The 21,091-nt window shown below is 44.0% G+C and overlaps 1 protein-coding gene across 1 annotated transcript in view; it reads left to right on the top strand.

The window, feature by feature from the left end:
• LOC119448568 (Down syndrome cell adhesion molecule-like protein Dscam2) overlaps positions 1 to 21,091 on the top strand; it is a 287,509-nt gene that overhangs the window by 150,586 nt on the left and 115,832 nt on the right. Inside the window, exon 4 of the mRNA XM_049665471.1 lies at positions 17,703 to 17,864. Coding sequence (XP_049521428.1) covers positions 17,703 to 17,864 — 162 coding nt within the window. The remainder of the gene's footprint in view (positions 1 to 17,702; positions 17,865 to 21,091) is intronic.

Genomic DNA, 21,091 nt, shown 5'->3' with positions numbered 1-21,091 from the left:
AGACTCCGCGTTACTTGCTTTCCTGTATTTGAGCAACCAGCTTTATTCGCGAACAGTTTGGGACGACGTTAAGTACTGTAGGCTTATTCATTTGTTATGTGGAAAGAGAGGTATCATCTGTATCACACTTGATACGCTATTCGCCACGAAAGTACTGACAGATAAAAATGTAGAAAAAAGACTGAAGAAGCAGAGTCCTCTGTTGTGAGGGAAAATTTTCCTCGCTATATATCATCATGTCCCCTGAAGAGTAATTGAAAGTTATGGAGGCAGTGATCCGGTGCAAAAGGTACCTTTGTGAACTCTCATCTCAACGTGTTGCTTAACTACTTGTATGCATAATTTGTGCCACTCTGCAAAATTTATATTCTTGACAGGCTCTCCATCAGGTGCATGGAAATAACGAAACAGGCTTTATAAAATTAGGGTAGATGAATCACAGTGAGAGAAAGAAAATTGTGATGGAGGTGGCAGCTCTTCGTTCTCATTTTTTTATTGCTACATAATTTTCATTAGAAATAAGCGTGGAAAGAAGGTGCTTGGAGAGTTATTACAATGTTTTTTTTTTCTTTTCTTCGAAGGCACTTATGAAGTTGCTCTTTCAGCACACTGAAAAATAAAATAAGAGAGAATGAAAGAGGGGGGAGGGGAAGGTTGTTTGAGTGCAAGTGAGAAAAGCTCGGCCGGAAGAGCCCAGCAAGCGACACGAGATAAATTAGGGCGCAAAGTTCACGTGCGTTAACGTTTACTCTTGTACCCCAGCTTTACTTACGTAAATTCAAATGTTTGACATAATAGTTCAGCGGAAACCCGCTAGGTGGAGAGAAGTGATTAAATGGAAAATGAGACATCCACCCAATCATGGCAATTCCTACAAAGGAAACCCCTACGGGTTCCTGGATTGCTACGATTGGGTGGATGTCTCATTTTCCATTTAATCACTTCTCTCCACCTAGCGGTTTTCCGCTGAACTGTTATCTCAAACACTTGCCTTTGCTTCGAGTTGATGATAAATTCGACTTCGCCCTGCCATCTGCGAGCCGCCTGCAAGGCTCAAATGGTAGAGCGGCTTCCCCGGAAAGGCGGTGGTCCCGGGTTCGAGTCCCGGACCAGGACTAATTTCTCTTCAGCTGCGAGGCTTTTCTTTCGAGAAACCCGTATGGGTTCAAATGAAAAGCAAGAAGCAGCAACAAGCGCAACTCTAAAGAAACACGAAAGAAAGATGCGAAAAATAAAGACTGGACAAAGTCGTAATCGGTGCATGCACAGCCAATCACCCGTCCTCATGCTGCACACTACCCAGACGAGGCAATTTGTGTCCAGATATCGAAATTCACTGCGCGCTCACGCACATACGACCTTCACGCACGACCGACCGCAATGAATTTAGTGGTTATGCAAGTTTGCTGCTGTACACGAGGTCGCGGGCTCAATTTCCAATCACGGTGATCACACTCTCATGGGAATGGAACGCAAGGAAGTTCATGTAGTCATATTTAGGCGCACACTGTAGAGAACAGTAGGCGGTGAAAATTGTACCAGAGCCTCCCACAACGGCATATCTCTCAGCCAAAAAGTTGCTTCGGTACGTTAAATTCCGTGCGTAAATAGAGGACTCAGCTAGTCAGTCAAGCATTTGCAGCCGCTTCAGTTACTTCGTAGCAGTATAATCGGCACTTACAGGAAAGCGTCTTCGTTTTTCCACCGTGTCAGATGATAATATACTAACGCTAAGCTCAAAACATTGTAATTAATCTGCACTCAGAGCTTATATCTGTTCTGGTCTTTCGTACCTAGTACGCATGTTTGTCCTGTGCATATATTGGTCCCCAGTGTAGTGTTTCGTAAATGCTGTACAGTTACCCCGCAGTTAAAGCCACAGTCGACGTCTCAAATTTTGACACTTGGATAGAAAGCCCAAATAAAGCAATACCAATGATACAACATTACGTCTTCGCGTGCAAAGTGCTCCGCTTAGAAAGCGTTCCTTTCGATGTTTATCATGAAGGTAACAGAAAATGCCTCGGAAGAGAGTCGTCTCGAGGGCAATTCTCAGGGGGGCGAAATATATTCTATTACGTTGGCGGTTGAGAAAGTTGATGCATAATTCATAACAGCGAGATCGCACTTCGCGGCGTGATTTCTAGGAAACCGTGGTTTCCACGTTTTCGCGATGTTTGCTCCCAGCCCCTCATTCAGTGCCACTGCGTGCCACTGCGTGTTTCCCGTCACTCCGCTATCGAGTAATATTTGTGTTTGCTGAAGAACAGGGATGGTAAACTACTGCTCAGTGCTTCCAAAGGTCGAAGTGGCGTTAGGTGTGATGGCGCGTATCGAGAAGATGCTATCACCCACGAGTATACGCGCTCCTGCGCTTGTCAAACTTAAACGGTTCCTGTACTGTGCTGTTTCTTGGGCGGCTTGGTAATTCATACTGTGTGGTCATGCGCTAAAACTTGTGAACTATGAGTGAGGCACACCTACCGACGCATGTGGAAGCGCACCACACGTGCCTTTATGTGTACATCATTCGTAGTCTATGTGTTTTAGCGCATGCACGTACGCTATTTGTCATGTATTGCCATGACACCGCGGAACTTCCGTGGGTTGCGTATTGCCTTTACTAAGTGTTACCAATTGCAGCGCAATCGTCGTTCTCATGTTTGTATTAGTGATCATTAATACTTCGTTGCCTAAGATATTGAGAAATTATTACTATTTATCGCGACGTAAGTGTTAGCCCAATACGTCGAAGTTGTCGTGACGTAATAATGTATTTTTATTCGTTGACTACGTTCGAGTAATAACCTGCGTTTTTCGCGCTGTTGGCAAAGTTTTTCACAACGCTTAAATACGGTATTTACTTGCTGTGTGCAAAGATTTAAATAAGACGGAAGGAGTAGAAGTTCTTTCGACTACCATATGTTTAGATCTGTCTCAAACAGAATTTTTTGTTGACCTAACATTCAACAACATAGTTTAACATCATTATCTCGGCTGGAAAAAAATATATAGTTGGCCAAGTTACTGTCTATTGGCAGTTGCATCTGCCTATTGATATTTGTGCTAGAAAAGTCGGAACAAAAATACCGAACCAAATTAATAAAACCGTTACCGCCTTGCTTCTTATGTGAGCTCATCAACCTACTTAGCACATTTTAAAATTTGTTTGCATGTGGGGTTCGAGGTCAACTGACTCGGCTCGGCAAGAAAGCAAACCGTATTTAGCAGCGCTATCAGTAAACCAAAATCATCGACGCAGCCGTCAGAACCGAGCTCGGATGGCTCCCTTGTTCTCGACTGACAGCCGGCTAGTTTTGGCCGGCTGTCATTTGAATACCTGGTCAGTTTTAAAACTTTTGCGAAATAACCAAAACAAGACGGGGCTTTCGAAATAATTTGTGAGCCAAGCGCTTGCAAAGATGAAACTCACATTTATACAGCCCACTCTTCAGGCATAACGTTGTCTTCTTTGCGGTGTCGTCCAGCGTTGAGAAACTCGCCTGAGATATAACCTTAGCTGATTCTAATCTCGGTTGTCAAAAAAGAACAAACAGAAAAACAAGGTATTGTATTCTCATTCACTATTTTCTATATTGGCCTACTCAGACAGACAAAAAAGTATCAATTGAGGCCACTTACCAGCAAAACAAGCAAAGCCCGTTAGGGAAGTGCGGAAAGCGGAAAGGGATAGTTAACGCGTAATCAGAAACATAAAAAAAAACGAATCTCACAGAAGGCGTCTATTCCGGCTTCGCCAAATTTTCGCCCCTTCTCTGCGCGCAAGGATCGCCGGTGGGAGGCCGTCCGGCGCCGTTTCCTCGAGACGAGTTCCTTTTTTCTTCCCTTTCCTGGTTTCCCGTCCGGCCGGCCGGCCTAACCATAGGGTGTGTCTATTATTTCGCGTGTGCCGACCCGGGTCCCTCTTTGTTCCGGCACCGCGTTGGACGTGCTTCCTGTTCCGGTCGGATATCCGGGTAATTGGTCCTCGGGTCGTTTTCTTGTCCCGCCAGATAAGTCCCCCCGCGGTTTGTCGAAATCCGACTGATGATGCCTTGGGGCTTAAGGGCGACACCGCCTTTTCTTCTCTGCTTTTTTTTATCTTTTACCTCACATTCTGCTCCCCCGGACTCACCGCCGCCTTCTTCTACATCTCTCTTTCTATTTCTGCCTTAAACGATCGTTTTCTTCTATTTTTTTACATTTTTGTCGTTCCCCCGTTACTTGATCCCTTTGCTACACTTTCCACGTCTCGGCACGCTCCTCCTACGCACGCCCGACAACCCGAACGGGCTTCTCTGTTCTCGCTTTGCTTTTGTCGACTATGCACTGCGATTCCTCTGCCCCGTCTTCGCTTCCATTCTTGAAGCACTCTAACATTTTTGCTTTTCTCTTTCGTACTGCCTACTTTGACCTTTTCTTTTATTTTTATTTTTTATTTCCTGTCTTGTTTCTGCATCTCGTGTTCTTTTTCAACCCTCAAACCGGGCTTTCACGTTGCACCGTTGTGCCTGTTGTGTTAAAGACTCTGGTCGGCCTTTCGGGAGCTTCCCTACCCCCTGCATCTCTCTCTCTCTCTTTTTATCCGTTCTCTCTTCAGGCAAGGAACCACAAAAATCTCGCTGCTTCCCGACAAGACTAATGGTCAGAGATAAATGTTACGAGCGAGTCGCGAGCGTCGTCCACCGAGCGAGAGAGAAAAGCCAGCGTAATAGCGTAAAAAGTGTTGCCCGGAACGACTTGCGTGTGTTTGTCGAGACTCGGATACAGCAGCGTCCAGCTGAAGAGAAGCCGCGGTTCGTATCATTGGTAAAGTAGGAAACGGTAACGGTAACACCCCCACCCCTAACCTCCCCCTTAAGTCGGGCGGGTGAAAGAAATTCCTTGTTAGCGCAGCATTTTCTGAAGTGCACAAGCGCCTCGGGGGTGTTTCTCGCTGATCGGGAATTTCGCGACCCATCATTACTCGGCCAGTTACCGGTGTCCCCGTAATCGCCCCTGATATTGCGATATACCTCTACCAGCTAAAGTGTCCCGTGTACCTTTTTTTTTTTTGAGAAAAAGAAGGTGGATTAAGTTGCTGAAAAGAACAACGAAATCGGATGGCAGATTGCTAACAAGTGTTGGTATGTTGCAATAATCACTTGACAGAGCATCAATAATTTTCTGTACGTTCTTGGTATCGCATAAACTCGATTACGTGTTTCCTTCCAAAGCTGTCTAGTTAGGCCTAAAATTTAACAACGCACATTAGCTTTCGTCCTAATTTTCGTCTGCGGTTTGGCGCATTAACACAATGGTGAAAATGGAGGAGCTCACAACATATAAATATGCTTTCTTTTTTTTTAGACCAATTGCTTCAACTTCACGTTTGCTCGTGTGCTCTTTTGCATAAAGTTTATTCTCTCTCTCAACTTTACGTAACTGGTCGTAATTGATTGAAGGTAATTGATTGTACGTTATTGCACGTAACTGATTTGAAATGAATTTAAAAGACGCATTTAAGAATTATAAATAAACGCTACCATGAAACAGAGCAAATTTTATTTAAGCGCGCTTTAGCATACATTGCGATATTGCCAAATATACTAACTAGAATACCAGATCTACAGTATGAGTGATGGACTTTCATAATATAAATCTAGCGAGCCATATATGTATGTAAAAAATGAAACTTTAATTTTTTTCAATTGCGCAACCAAAACGTTTTCAATTGTGCAACAAAATTCTGCAGTAAGCTGGCGAAACACATTTTTTCTTTATATAGCGCCGATCATCGACAAAAAACCAAAAGCGGTCGGTATGTTCCAATAATCACTTGACAGAGCATCAATAATTTTCTGTCCATTCTTGGTATCGAATAAACTTGATTACGTGTTTCCTTGCAAAGCTGTCTAGTTAGGCCTAAAATTTATCAAGGAACATTAGCTTTCGTCCTAATTTTCGAGATGCGTGCAAAGCGCTCAATAGTTCTTATCAGGCCACAGCTGGGCCTGTTCTAATTACTTAATTGTGCTTGAAAAATAAACTAACTAGCGGTATTTAAATTTATTACGGCTGGACGAATATTCGAAACTTTCGGATAACGAGTCGAATAGTATCCTATTCGATTCGGTCTTCGAATCGAGTAGTCACTATTTTGAACACTTTTGGAATATTTCAGAACGTCAACTACGCCGAAATAAAGATAAAATTAAAGCAAAGGTATGGCAAATAATCACCCCACGGGCATAGTATAGACATAAAACATGAACATTTGCGTAGTGGAGCAGGCTACGTCACTTAGGTAGGCATATTTTACAGCCTGTACAGCGATCATTCGCACTCTTTGAAGAGCCCTGTGCATTCGAAGGATCTACTTGTTTGCTTCTAATGCTACATTTGTGTTTTTAATTAACAACGCTTTATAACGTACTACGCAATGACAGAAACTTGCTAACTTTAAGAATACTGGGATGTGAACATCATTTTATATTTTTTGTAATAACCGCTGTTCATTATTCGAAAACTATTCAAAACGTATTCAATATTCGATTAGTATTCGATTCGGTCTCAAATATCACTATTCACACACCCTAAAATTTATATTTATGTAGTTAAATACTTCAGGAAAAGCGTACTAACACTTCATGTCTGCAAGGAGACTGAAGTTAGCAAGTTTACAAATGTGTAACTTCAGAAGAAGTTCAGATATTGCAATGATGTTAAATGCAGCTCGTAGAGCTGGATTTGTACATAAGTGCAACGCATTATAATTCAGTTGGTGTTTGGTTTCCCAAAGACATTTCTGTGTTTAACGTACATTTGATTAGGAAAATCGGAGTTAGTCTCACACTAGATACCGCTCTTATCCGAAATTGCACTTGATAAGAACAACCTGCACGAACACGGCTAGCACCATTGGTGACTGCTAAAGAGTGTTACCTAATCAACCTTACTCTCCAAATTTTGCAGTCGCACATCTCTCACTCTTCCAGCTGCGAATCTATATGCCGTGAGCATGTTAAACTCTACGAGCTCGATAACCACGGCGCTGCTCACAGAACCTCTCTTACGTACGGGCATTCCATCATCGCTCAACATTCTGGAACCCGTCACTCATTATGGTAATCGATGCAAGAACGACAAAATCTCCGCGATAATGGCCAGTGACGGGTTGGACTTACGAAATACAAGTCCTGTCAGGATGGGACCCGACGACTTCGAGAATTGCTTTGAAAATTAGTTCTCCTGTAAAGAGTGCACCGCCACTACAATTGTACTACAGCAACAGAGCCCGCTTTACGTTCAACTCAGCGTTTCGGAAAATGTTAGTGTGAGCAGTGCATGCGTATTTGGTCATGCAAACACTGACATAATTGTGTTTCCGACTATATGTCAGTGCCAGTCCTTTCAATGTTATGATGATGAGGAGCCACGATTCCGTGAATAATCGATCAAGTTCGAAGTGTTCACTGTGAAATTCGACCTCTCCGATGACACGCTATGCCGAACGCGGATGAAGCACGTAACAAACCGCAAACCTTGCCGCTTTTTAACAATTGTGAAAAGCCTTTCATTCTAGAATGTTAGAGAAATTGACGAATTTTTTCGACCCTGTCTGTACGCGTGTGCGTGCGTGCGCGCGCGCGTTAATGATGAAACTGTTGTGGTAGTGCATAATTAAAATGACTTTTGTGGTGATATCTCAATATATATGTTAGTCTCGGGACTTGATTTTTCTTCATTTGCAACATGCGCCCTGACTGTTTTTAGTGAAGTGCTGCTAATTAACGCACCTGACATAGCAATATGCTGCGTAAATAACGTCCACGTCTTCACCTAGTCTGTATGAGAGGCAAAATTGTCCGATATGCACCGTTGCATTATTTATCTATTTGAATTAAGACAATAAAAGGAATAACTAATACAACAAAAGAAGGCGCCACCAAGGATTGCAGGTGTGCAGTTCAAGGTGCACTATTAGTCGGAACATTATGACTCGAAGCACCGTTATCATACATCCCGATCAACGTATGTGTAAAAGCAATAGAGTATCAGTAAGCTACACTTACGGGAGGCTCTTTCCGCACACAGGGCGATACACATTTAGACATGTATATTCAGGTTGGCAGTACTTACATTAATATTTCTGTTTCTTTATTCCCCCTTGCTTCTTAAGCACCTTGCGGGCTGTAATTTACGGGCTGCCCAGCGTGAGGCTTAGGTAACGGAACTTCAAGCCCGCAATCTTTTCGTACGTGTCGGAATGTATCGAATCACGCAACGAAGGAGCTCGGCGGCGCTCGATACCCGACTGCCTTCTTGCGTGACGGGTGAACAGCAACTCAAAAAACTTCTCCCATTGAAAGTGAAGCTCGGCTTGCCGCACCAGAACAGAATATAAAATGCCAGACAGAAAAAATAAATCACTTTAGAAACCGCAGGCGGCTATTCAGAAGCCGCGAGAGTAAGTTGTACTCCTAGGAATAACTTCGAAGATGCAATAAGCAGGCTTTGTGTACATAGACGAGTTCGTGGCGCATAAAATATGCCGACGCCAAGTAAACATATCAACGGAGCGGAGAGGTGAATGCTCGAGAAATCGACTTCTTGTATTTTATCCCTCCTTTGAGTCGCCAAGAAAGTGAAAAATAAAAGGAATACTCGTGCATCGAGAAACACGAGAACACGTTCCAAGCGCCGTCTTGAGAATGCGAAGTTACTCTACCGCGATGGGCACTTACGGCGCCGCAGTAACCTACGGCTCGCACGCAAACATACCATCGAGCTATATGAAAAAAAAAAGAAATTTCTACCCGGAGAATACATCTTTATGTATTTTTTCTGTTCTTTGGAACGCGGGTTGAAAATACGGGATACACAACGGAGACTAGCTAAACCTGGAGGGCATCGATTGCTATTGAAAAGACTGCGGATGCAACGACTTCTTTCTTCATGCGCGCCTCGAACATAAGACAAGTTGTTACGTTTATGAGTGAAGGTTGCTACAAATTACTGTAGATTGCCTTCTGCGTGTTGTCATATCCAGACGGTGTGCACGAGTTCTGTGGTGAGAAAACAAACATTCAATGAACTTGAGCTTTCAGGGTTTTTTTTTCTCTCCCTCAAGGGCGTCCATTTGTACCATGTGCGGTGTTGGCCTAATGCTTACGTGCATGCGTGAAATCCATAAAATATCAAGTTAGCCTCCGAGCTTTTCTTCTTCTTTTTTTTCGTATCAAAAGCGAAGCTCTGACAATAGTTCTCCGGGTGCTTATGTTTTATTTATGTGCTGCTGTTCGTGATACGGCTGGCCGTCGCGATAGTTCTATCGATTGGAAATAAAGTGTGATGAAATGATGCTATATTAAAAGTAATTGACTTACTAATGAAGCAACGACGAAACATGTCGTGTGTGTACACCTTAGTTACGTAATAACGCAACAAGTTTTTACAACTTCTGATTGCGTTCTGTTTCGGTCTACTTCCCCACACGGTAGCTGTGTTAATACAAGCGAAGTTAACGACCGATTTCACAACCAAGGTTACTAAATTCGAGAACATATCATCACGTCTGCTACCTGTTTCTTTATGTGTATTCAGGCTGCGACGCGCTCCGCCAATTTGGCTACAGTTGGTAGCTTTCTGTGACTACCGTTTGGAGTATGCGGAACTCCCGCAGAACGTCATGCGCACTACATGTGGATTTTCTGGAACAATTGGGGTGGTCACGAGTTCGCACGTATCATTTTACAACAATAAATTGAATGACAACGACAAAATTTGAATATTTTAGATAAACTGCCATGTATATCGACTAAGTAAAAGCTTCCGAAAAAGGAAACATTCCTTTGAATTGCAAGGCTCGGGGTGACCTTTACAAAAAGTTCACTTGTACCTTTTTCGAAAGGCTGGTATAAATGATGACGCATCTGCGCCATCAAATACATTTTTAGCCCCTGTCACTGTTGTTATATCCAGCCCGGCTCTCTTCGAAGAACTTTGACTTTCTTCCATGTAAAATCGTTAAACATTCATTGGTCTTCGCCATATACTCACCAAGGGGCAAACCAACTCGGTCATTCCGCGGTTCTTGAAGTCCGCAGACTCGCAAACGGTCCTTGCTCCTGCTGCAGACGCTCACATGCGCGTGCAGAATACCCTCGCTTCTTTCCTTTCCCTTTTGCAGCTGAACTGTAATATAATGAAACTTGCAGGTCATTCTCACCTACAGTGTTCTGCTGGTAGACGTTCGCAGGACCAAACGGCATCGGAACGCCGCCTCGTACGCATTGTAAACGGCAGAGTGATGATAAACAGTGCCCCAAGAGTTGTTTTTTTTCTCTTTCTCGCGAAGGGAACCGGTGTTGATATGCTGCCTGTGCTGGGCCAGCGTTATTGAAATATGTAAACCGCCTGCAAACATGGCCAAATGACTCTTTGTTTCACGTTCTGTTCTCTGACATCCGGGACGTCGATTTGGACTCCCTGCACTGAAGGAAGGAGTATTTCAGAACTTAACTATATCTCTTCTTAGGACTGAAGGTCACTCATGCATAGACGCATTCATATTTAATACTACGGCTTTAAAACCTAATAATGTCAGACCGCTAGTAACCACATTGCTTAAAATCTTCATCTAGCTGTGCCACAGTACGCAAGGTAACGACGGCAGCCTTTTGGTGGTCTTAGCTTTGAGTGCAGATTGCCTTTGTGTCAGTGTCGAAATTATTTTTGCATTTAGGCCCAAAAGTTGCCGGGGGACGTCAAACTCATTTTTAAGCGGTTGCCAGCAGTCAACGGCTATCATCCTGATCGGATTCTTTAATATAAAGCACTTTATTTTTGCTGATGATAAACATTACAGACTGGAATGTAGGTGGAAAAAAAGGGGGGCAACTGGAGGGAAGGCGCTGGAGCCCATATTTTTGATGGAAGACAAGATGTACAAGTCAATAGAAAAGGGCAAGTTCTAGTCGAAACAAGGTTCGTGTGAAGAAAGGTAATGAACTGCCGGGCGGCGCAGCTCGTTCCCTGACAAAGCACCACCGTCGGTGGCACAGGCGCTGGAACATTAATAACACCAAAGCGGCGAGCGAGAATGCAATGCCTTCGGCGCCTCGAGCAAACAGCTCTCTGCAAACTTGCACCCTCTGTGCTGAAGGATAGCGCGTCTGTTTGTGTTCATGCATCGTCGGCACTGCGAGCTCTCAACTGCGCCTGACAGCTCAGCCTCGGGACATACCGCGCGGCGAGGCTTGCGAGCGAGCGTTGTTTCTCTCGATACTAGTTGGCTGCCAGGCAGTTACTCTCGCGCGCTGGCCGCGAAAGAGTTTTGCCCATGTCAGCTTCGGCAATTAGTTCTTCATTCTCAGATTGCTAAAGCGTGAGTGAGTGAGTGAGTGAGTGAGTGAGTGAGTGAGTGAGTGAGTGAGTGAGTGAGTGAGTGAGTGAGTGAGTGAGTGAGGGAAAGAGGGAGGGAGGGAGTGATCGAGCGAGCGAGTGGGTGAGTGAGTGAGTGAGTGGGTGAGTGAGTGAGTGGGTGAGCGAGTGGGCGAGTGGTGAGTGGGTGAGAGAGTATATTTATCTTTTAATATTTCTTGCTATATACTAGCACAGTTGAAGAGAAAATTGTGTTTTTGCACCGCTCGCCACCAGGGACGTTTTTTTTTTAATACTTGCTTAACGTTCTGGAAGAACTTGGAGCACATATTATACTACTAGTTCATTGTCAGACTGCACATTGAATTCGTATAAGCGACTGCATTGTAGCATATTTCAGCCAATACAATGAGAATTTCAACATTTTCAGACATAATGCTTCTTTTAAAATTTTGACGTCTAGACAGTAATTTATTATTTCTAGGTAATTTTTGAGGCGGATTACCTACGAAAGTTGTACAATTGTCTACTGGAGACGTATTAATGGAGGGCTCCGGAATAATCTTGACCAGCTGAAGTGATTTATCGCCCGTCTAATTAATGTACATAAACGCTCTCGCATTCTGCCACCGCAGAAATGTGGTCATCGTCGACCAAAACTGAACCCACGACTCCCATCCCTAAACGAGACGACACAGTACTCACATACGACCTCAGCGGTCCTCTCTTTCTTTCTTTCTTTGAGTAATCTCAGAAACACGAAATAATGGCAACATTGATCACAGTGATATGCCATATATACGTTAACTGCTCGAGAAAAATGTGCATTCGCGCATAAAAAATCTGCAGATTTAAGGCCTACGCAGGATACCATTGTCTTTGTATCATCTGTCTATATTTTTTCGTAACCACGTCAAACGTAGAAACATACAAATAATGGTGAAAGAAAAAGCATGGCGGGGTCCTGAAAAACTGCATAAAAGGCCTTAAACGAGACACTTAGTGCACTGACCCGTTAGTATTGATTTTTGCTTCTATAGCTGTTGCATATGCCGAGGCTAAGCTCTCACGCCGTTTTCCCTCTGGAACAAGAGGTGAGGCAAGCGCTCCTCCACGTAGCACGTTCTCAAAGTCACCAGCCTTGCAATTTGTATTCATCAAAACCACAGCTGTTGTGCTGCGTAGGGGAAAAAAGGGGGCAATATGTTCGTAACTTACCCGGGAAGAAGGATAGCAGAAAGCAGCAGCAAAACCAGGCACCTGAACAAACGAGGTTAAGGACGTCTCTCGAAGATTTTTGGCCTCCCAAGTTTTCCATACTCCGGTACAGCCAAGCTTGACCTAAGTGTGAACGAACATTTATACAAAACGAGAAGCTTAAACTTGTCAGCAAAGTTGCAAACTAAGCAGTGCTGACTATGCTTAAGAGGTATCTGCTTTGCTATAAGACGCCGTTATAAAAGACGTCAAGTATCGGGCTAAGCGCTGATAGCTGTGTAGTTGGCCCCTTCCCGATTTTAGAAAACGTTGGCTGGAAAGTAACAGCTGTTTCACTACAACCTATCTGTCCCACACTGCCCAAGAGAAGCTTTTGAAGAAAATTTAAAATACGCTGATGTATTTCGCTGTCCACATTGCTAAGGGATATCTCAAAACAGGTGCTAGCGTCAGAAATTCGACTAGAGTAGCACGAGTTCATTACTGCACCACTTCAGTCTCGCAATGTCTACACGTTACAAGAGGTAATTATGCTCAAATTAGTTATCAGAACATTGCTGATTAGCGAATGGACCATTTCGATTTGTCATGCCCGCCTCTTCAAGTAATCAACCTGAATCTACCTGTCCTAAAGATATGGACAGGTAGATTCTCAATGGCAGTTCATGCAGCACTCTTTATTGTTCTTTCCCGCGCAAATCTTAACGATTTCCATGGACTGCCCTATTCAATCTCCTTACAAGTTTGTACAAAAAGAAAACGACAGCGAGGACGCATGCTCCCACGGAATGCTTGATGTGCACCTAGACATGGAAAAGTTACTTCCTGGAGCGCAAGCCAGTTTGTGGCCTTTGTGATTAAATCTTTGCGAAAGGCGGTATTACAACGAAGCTTCGTTTGCCTACTCTTCCGGCTTTTCGCGTGCTTCACTGCTCGATGGTTTCTCACCAAATAGGCTCAGAGGGGGTCTGTTGAAGAAGCGAATATTGTTTGCGTTCCGACGTTCGTGAGAGCGAAAAAAAACGTTTCCAGATGTGTAGAGTGGTCTGGGTAAGTGAGGGGTGCTGGTTGCTTTAGTAGAAAGAATTGCATGCAAGCGACAGCGTTTTGTTGGGGCAGTTTATGAAGTGGGAGAGGGCTCGTGACGACGGGTAGCAATGCAGTGTTTGTTCTGTCGGTTTATAAATCACTTGATATGCCCAGTTACTCTCTCTATAAAACTAAGATGGGGGGGCTTGAAGGTTGTGCTAATGCTCTCATGGAGATTGGTAGAAGACGCATGTTAACAGAGCTCGAAAAAAGGGCCCAGAAGAAGCGTTGACCAGGGCGTCAGAGGCTTCGTTAAGAAGGAAAAAGCAGCGCCTTGGTTGAGGAGATGCTCGATGCGAATCGCGATGCGAAACGTCGTAGAAGATTCGCGTTGGATGATTCAAAACGAAAGGTAATGCTCAAACAAAACGTGAAGTGTACCAGAAGAAACGGGCGACGTTAGCCTAGGAGGAACGAGAAACTCTGCACCATGCGATATTGCTAGCACCAAAGTAAACGCACAGGGCCCCTAAAGAAATTTGGCATTGCATTCTCGAGGTGTTGCGGTGGACGTTTGACGGTTTGACGTTTGACACGGTTCTCTGTGCACCATTTAAAACGCCCTGGGTGCACCTTCAGAAAAGACACATATAAACATACTTTCAATATTCTTAATACACAGAAACAAAGCTTCATGTATTTTGGTGCCAATGTTCAGTTTTTCTTTAATCACGAACACTGCTGTCAGATGCGCACGCGGTTTATGTCCAAAATATCGGCACTTGCTAGAAAGGATTGTATGTACTAAAGCTAGAAGTCATAGCTTTGGTTAGAAGGTAATAGTTCTTTAAACCATCGCGCAAGAACACAATAGTAACTCAAACCGTAGGAAACTAACCTGACGGGAAAAGCACCATTTTGTACCCTACCGTGTTAATTTCCCATCTTTTCAGTTCTTGCATTTTTGCACCCCGATTTCTTATGTCAAAGGTCTCCAAGTGTACTCGGTCTTCCTGTTTGTCACCTGAGTTAAAAAAAGACACCACAGCCTCTGCCCTCCGTGAAAATCATGGTTGTGGCAACAGCTGTCATTGCTACGCATCAAACCATGTTCTTTCATGTTTATTCAGACAGGGCGCGAACCTACTGCATGCTTTGCTCCAGGCATCGTGTCGACGGTCCAGTTCATGTGGCCATGCGCGCAGTTTGCTGTACTGCGATTAATTTTCCCATACGTCGTGCGCACACATCTATGGACATTTAGGATCTCAACGTGGCAACAGTTTATGTCTGCGCTCTCCTAAGGCTTTCTGCCGCCTACCGTCTTCACTGGTAACTGCCGTTGTAAAACATCTATGATTGATGATCAAATATAATTGACATCTGAAGGAAACCTATTTGAAGCCGGTTATGCCGTTCATGACACTTTCAATCACTTCACGGGGAGGTTGTATTCCTGAAAGCCTGCTTGAGATGGTCGCACGAACTCGGTCGTCTGTAGGTTTTTAGCCGCACATCGCCAATTATAGCTCCATATATTCTGACAACCTGCTGGTTCCGGTGGGATTACATAGGTTGTGTTTATCTTGCCTATAGCTTATGCGTACGACGAAATGACGGAATGAGAACGACAAACCCTTAGCAAACTTCTAGATGTACCGAAAACCACACCACTATGAACGTACATGTTATAAGGATTATATGTCATATTGTGGAAGGACCCCGTTGAACCAACGGTGCCTTTGTTACCTTGCCTTTACAAATTAAGGGGACTGCTAGCATACTTTCTTGCTAGCATTTCTTGCGAACTAATTTATATTCGTAGAAGTGTCAATAAGTATAGCCCTTTCAGCCGTTTCGCAAAGCAGGATCACCGTTTGACTGACGTTTATTACGATGTTTCTCACCAACGTAACACGCCTTGACACAGAGCACTAACTTGGGATTTTACATCACGCGTAAACAGAATCGTGCGATGCGCATTTCAGGTTCATGAAGATAGTCACATAAGTTTGTTCATTGAGTCATACTCTGCAAGAAAGCGATACATAAGCACTTGCGAAGCTTGAACACATTGTTCACCTCTGATATTTTAAAGAATTCCCCTTCAGCATCTCCTTTGTTAACCTTCTTCATATCATTAAATTAAGGAAGCTTGTAACAACATGAGCTAAGTCAGTTATTTCCTTCACTCATGTGTCCAGACACGCAGTAAACTGTCCAGGTCTTGAGAAAGCAGGCCCGGTACGTTCAACGGAAAGCAATACGGGAATAACATTACTGCGAAAACACAACCGTCACACTGTGCCAGATACGAAAAGCGTGAAAAACAGCGAAACAAAAAGCAAGTACAGAGAGTGAGTGTAAGCTGAGCCATATTTTCGTCGGCGAAGCAGTTTTTACTGATGGCGCATAGCCCGGGGCCTGTCGATCACAGCTGGCCCTGTCGGCACTCACCTTTTATGTGTACAAGTTAACTCGTTGTTTCTGCGTCGCTTCGGGGTCTGTAAGCCTAAAGCGCAGCGGCATCTGCGCCGCATTATATTGCCGTGTCCTGCTCGCCAAGCTTTTTTGTAGCCTCCGGTTTGGGCGACGGCCCTATGGATATCGACAGCACCGAGCCATTGATCGCGCCGAATGGCGCGTGAAGAGAAACAACGCGCTGTGCCCTTGTCGTGCGCTGTGTGCAGGCAGCCAAATGACTTCACTTAGCGATATGTGCCGTTTTCTTTTTCTTTATGGCTGCTGGGGGGCAAAATGCTCGCGTAGGCAGTTTCTAGTCGTTTCTTGCCTTCTCTTCTCTCTTGTATTGCTTCCTTTATTGATTTTTCCTTCTTTTTTTTCGAGGTTGAGAGAAGGTGAAATGCAGCTGGCGCGCTTCTCGCGTGCGTTTTAAATCCCTGTCGAAGCACGCATTAGTTTTCTGTAAACGAAGCAATTGCAGCACCATGTTCTTATTTATCAACTTTTTTTTCTGTTTATTCATGCCGAAAGCAAAATGACAATAAAAAAAAACGAACTCTCGCGTTTCTCAATTTAGATGTTGCTTGTAGGCCTTTAGAGCGTTGCTGTTGATGGAATACATGTGTTCCTAAAAATGCGAAAAAAATAAATGAAAGGGGACTGCTTGGATCCCCGCATCTTACAACATAAACGATCACTTAGGCACTATTGTATTGGTGGTGTCAGTGGCGGTTACTGGCCTTCAGCAGCCCATTGTTAACGGCTCTTTTACCGACTGATGTGTTGCAAGAAGGTAACCGGGTTACATGAACGTGCTAAGCAAAAGTAACTATTGACCAGTGCATAACAAATGTGCGAACACTAAAATGCGTGCGCCTGAAATTATCGTAAGTACATAATCAAAGGGGTTAACCACCAAGCCTGATTTCCTGACTTCTTGAAATGACTGCATTCTGCCAGTACTATGGATAATAATAAAAACATATTCAAAGGAATGTAAGGTACGTGCAGCGAGCGATGAAATCGAATTGGATAGGTGGGATGATAAAAAGTAGGAAGAAGGTGGTATTGACAAGAGATTTAACCCTGATGGATCACGTTCTAGTTAAAGTGATAAAGCGTATAATAGATAACCGACAGCTTGTCGACGTGACAAAACGGGTGCCAAACATAACTGGAACACATTCCATAGCGGCATGGATTTAGAAGCGACGAGATCAGAAAATCTGCACATATGAATTGATTCCAGTTGACGCAGTACAAGGCTAATCGAAGGTCTCAGAGAGAGAGAGAACTGCAAACTATAGTCCTAACCTGGACTGGTCATAACTTGTTATAGCTAAATACAGTAATGGCTTAAGAAACAGGACAAACAGAAGGAATGGACACAGTGCTTATTTCGTTCCTTACGTTTGTTCTGTCTCTGCGCGCCGTTACTCTATTCAGCAATATCTCAGGGAGAGGTCTCAATTAGGCAGAAGATGTCGATTAGACTTGTGATAAAGACGACGACATTTAACATACAAACTTTAGTGACCTGAATATACGTATTTACGCTCTTGAAATTCGCAAATTGAAAACATATAAATTGAAAAGCTCGTTGTTTCCTTTTGCCTTTGTTCTTGCAGTTGTGCAGCACCCGTACAAGCCACAGGTGTACGACGAGTTCGTCATCGCCGGCAACACCGCTGTCTTCCGCTGCAGCGTCCCGAGCTTCGTGCGAGACTTCCTGGAGTTCTTCGCGTGGATACGAGACGACGGCACGGTCATCACCAGCAGCTTAGAGAAAGGTGTGTGAACTCTACCTATATATCCTAACTCCTGTTTGTTGAGTGAATACATTACCTTGCTTCACTTTAGCGCGACATCAAATTTAACCGAACAGAAAAGCATTTTTACTGGCTCGTGGTATTAATCATATGACTCTGTAGGTTCCTGAAGAAGCAGGATTCTACCATTGAATTCCCATATGATCAGATGAGGTGCTTTATGTTGGCATGAAACGCTCGGGATCGTATGGGATAATGATATGGCGTGTACTGTATTTTTTAAACAAAACGGATGTTCTTTTATTATTCGACAAATAAGCTTAGGAATTGTCGAATACTCTCAATAAGGCGACACACCTATTTCGTTCTATAAAACTGAATTCAGGCAGAGCAGTGCTACATTTTGCGAATCTTTCTTCCACTTTGGAAAACACGTAGTCCGAGGTACCACATTCTGACGCTTATGCGCGCGAAAAACGGCTGAAATGCCTAGACGACAAATAAATGAGCGATCATAGGGTGACTACTTGTAAGGGAAATGAACACACGCAGAAATATCATTTGAAAGAAAACCTAAATACAACACAGAACAGAAACAAAGGAGCAAGTGCTCTTAACACGAGTGAGTGCAAAAGGCTATGAATAAAGAGTTCAAGTGGTCACACGTCCTACGCGCTTACTCTGCGAGTTTAGCATCTGCTACAAGTTAACTTGGCAGGCGTAGTAAATATAACGCTTACTAATGTGATGTTTCCTTCCCGCATATGATAAGAATTCACAGCACATTTTCCTACCCTTCTACGATGCGCTTTTCGATAAAAGAGCAAGAAAAGCGCAGTTCACATCTTACTTTGCTAAATAATTAGCAGCTTTAAAAGATACCATTGAAATACTGGAGCGCCAAGCTTTCTTTACGCAAATTTAGGAACAACGGAGCATTCCTTGCGCAAGTACGCGATCTCTTAACAACCCTCATTATGTGATTTGTGCTTTGAAGAACCAATCTCGAAAAACCTAAGTCGTGTCAGGGAAGCCAACCGAAATAAAAAAAGCATGTTGCCCCAATCTTAGAGCTCATTTACACCATCACTAAGACAGCCACGGAAGCATAGACAATCGAGAGTGCATGAAAGCTATGCAGTTTTAGCCACTACGAATAGTCAATGCCGCGGACCGTAAAGTGTATTGCTCCAAGTTGAGTACTCCTGAATAATTTTTTCCCGTGTTCGACGGAATGATTTTTCTTTCCGCGTTCTCCATCTAGACTTGAAATGGAAGCAAGCCGCGGAGGCGATGTCTCGCAACAAAGGGAAAAGCAATTGCGAATATCAATTCTCTTCACAGTTTGGGAGTGGGATCCAAATGGCTTTTCCGTAGCGCAGCAATGACCTCCTGTTTCCGGCCCAGCACTCCATGAGCCGAACGGGCCTCCGTTGAGCACCGCATTTGGAATGAGACTATTTACAGTAGTCGATGCGGCGCCTGTTGATTTGTGGGGCTTTTTTGGGAACAGAACATCAAGGCAATGCTGTTTTGCGCCGTCAATTGGCTTGAAGGAAGGAAGAAACACAACCTCTATGGCCTTGTCTAAAGAAATGCAAATAAGTCTACGTGCATGGAAACGAAGCTCTTTTCTGTAATAAGCACAGCGGTTTGAGACCCTTCTTCCTATTCATTTTATATGGGCAGTCAAATTTAGGCAACATATACTTACGCCTCAGATGTTTTGCTAATATTGAGAGAAACTCAGTGACTAAAACGATGAAGCACCGCATTGTTGTGCTGCACACACGCTCGTTACACGCAATATAGATAAGCTCCAAAGGTGCCATGTATGCGTCCTGTATAGAAAGCCTTCAAATAGGTTGGACAAGGGCGTTACGTTCGCGTCGTAACCCCTATTTTTAACCTTATGTGTTGAGTACGAGAAGCCTGTGCAATGAACATTGATGCAAAAGCGTCAAACGACCCATTTAACGATAAAGCGGGCGTCTGAAGTCTTTAGCAGCAAAACGGCACATAAATTCCCACTGGCTGCGACGCCATGTCACGAGTGCACCTCGACGGAGCAGAGCGGGTGAAAGGGTACACCTGCTGCCACATTAGCGCGCCAGGTGCTGCATCAGGAGAGAGGGCATCACCGCGACGCCACGTCACCATCACTCTCACTCTCGGACGCCAGCGCGGTTCGTATCTCTCTCTCGCTCATCCCCCCCCCCCCCCCCTTCCTGGGCTTAGCTGCTGCACGCGCCTACCGGCCTTGGTGGCCGCTGCTGCGTCCTTGATCTCTCGTCGCGCAGGACGTCGATGGCATGCGGCGTTGGCACCACAGGCTGCTGCTGCTTGCTGGCTCGGGCAGCACGTACCGTTAGGGTACATTACTCACCGCGCAAAACTCGAAGGACCACTCAGCGGCGTTCAACTGTACATTAAAGCTGTCGCAGTCACAACTGATAACAAGTGCTTAGGTGTGCTCGGACTTTTTGAGTGCTTCGAGCTTTAGGGGCCCAGGCTGTCGGCGTGTAATGTGATCTCATGTCGTGGTCACGCGCAAGAACAGGTTCAAACGAAGTGCAGAATTGATCAAAACCGGTTCAAGATAAACTAACATGATTCAGAATAATGCCAAGCCAATAATGTCAATAATCAAGCATTAGCCGCAAAAATTAACAGGAACTAGTGAAAATCGTGAAAAATCTTGAAGGGAGAGAGAATAACGTTTATTGATTGTCCAGGATGGGGTCAGGGGTGTGATCTCATGTCGTGGTAACGCACAGCAATACCTTTCGCTCCGTGTGTGTGTGTTGGTTTGGCTCCATGTGCGTGGCGGTTTCCCACCAGTTGGGCCTTAGCACAGGTGTAAAAACAGAACATGAATTGCTAAACAGAAGATAAACGCAAGTAAAACACAACGGAAACACCGGCAAATCACTGCTTCGCACTTCCCCAGCTTTCACGATGAGTGGAACTGCATCACTTTCGAGTTTACGAAGGCCACTGTCCCGGACCGGTACCAAATGTTTTTAAATGCGAAGTATCTATCTATCTATCTATCTATCTATCTATCTATCTATCTATCTATCTATCTATCTATCTATCTATCTATCTATCTATCTATCTATCTATCTATCTATCTATCTATCTATCTATATATCTATCTATCTATCTATCTATCTATCTATCTATCTATCTATCTATCTATCTATCTATCTATCTATCTATCTATCTATCTATCTATCTATCTATCT

Source organism: Dermacentor silvarum, chromosome 4, assembly GCF_013339745.2.
Source record: "Dermacentor silvarum isolate Dsil-2018 chromosome 4, BIME_Dsil_1.4, whole genome shotgun sequence".
Taxonomy (NCBI): domain Eukaryota; kingdom Metazoa; phylum Arthropoda; class Arachnida; order Ixodida; family Ixodidae; genus Dermacentor; species Dermacentor silvarum.
This window is presented reverse-complemented; position numbering and strand designations above follow the sequence as displayed.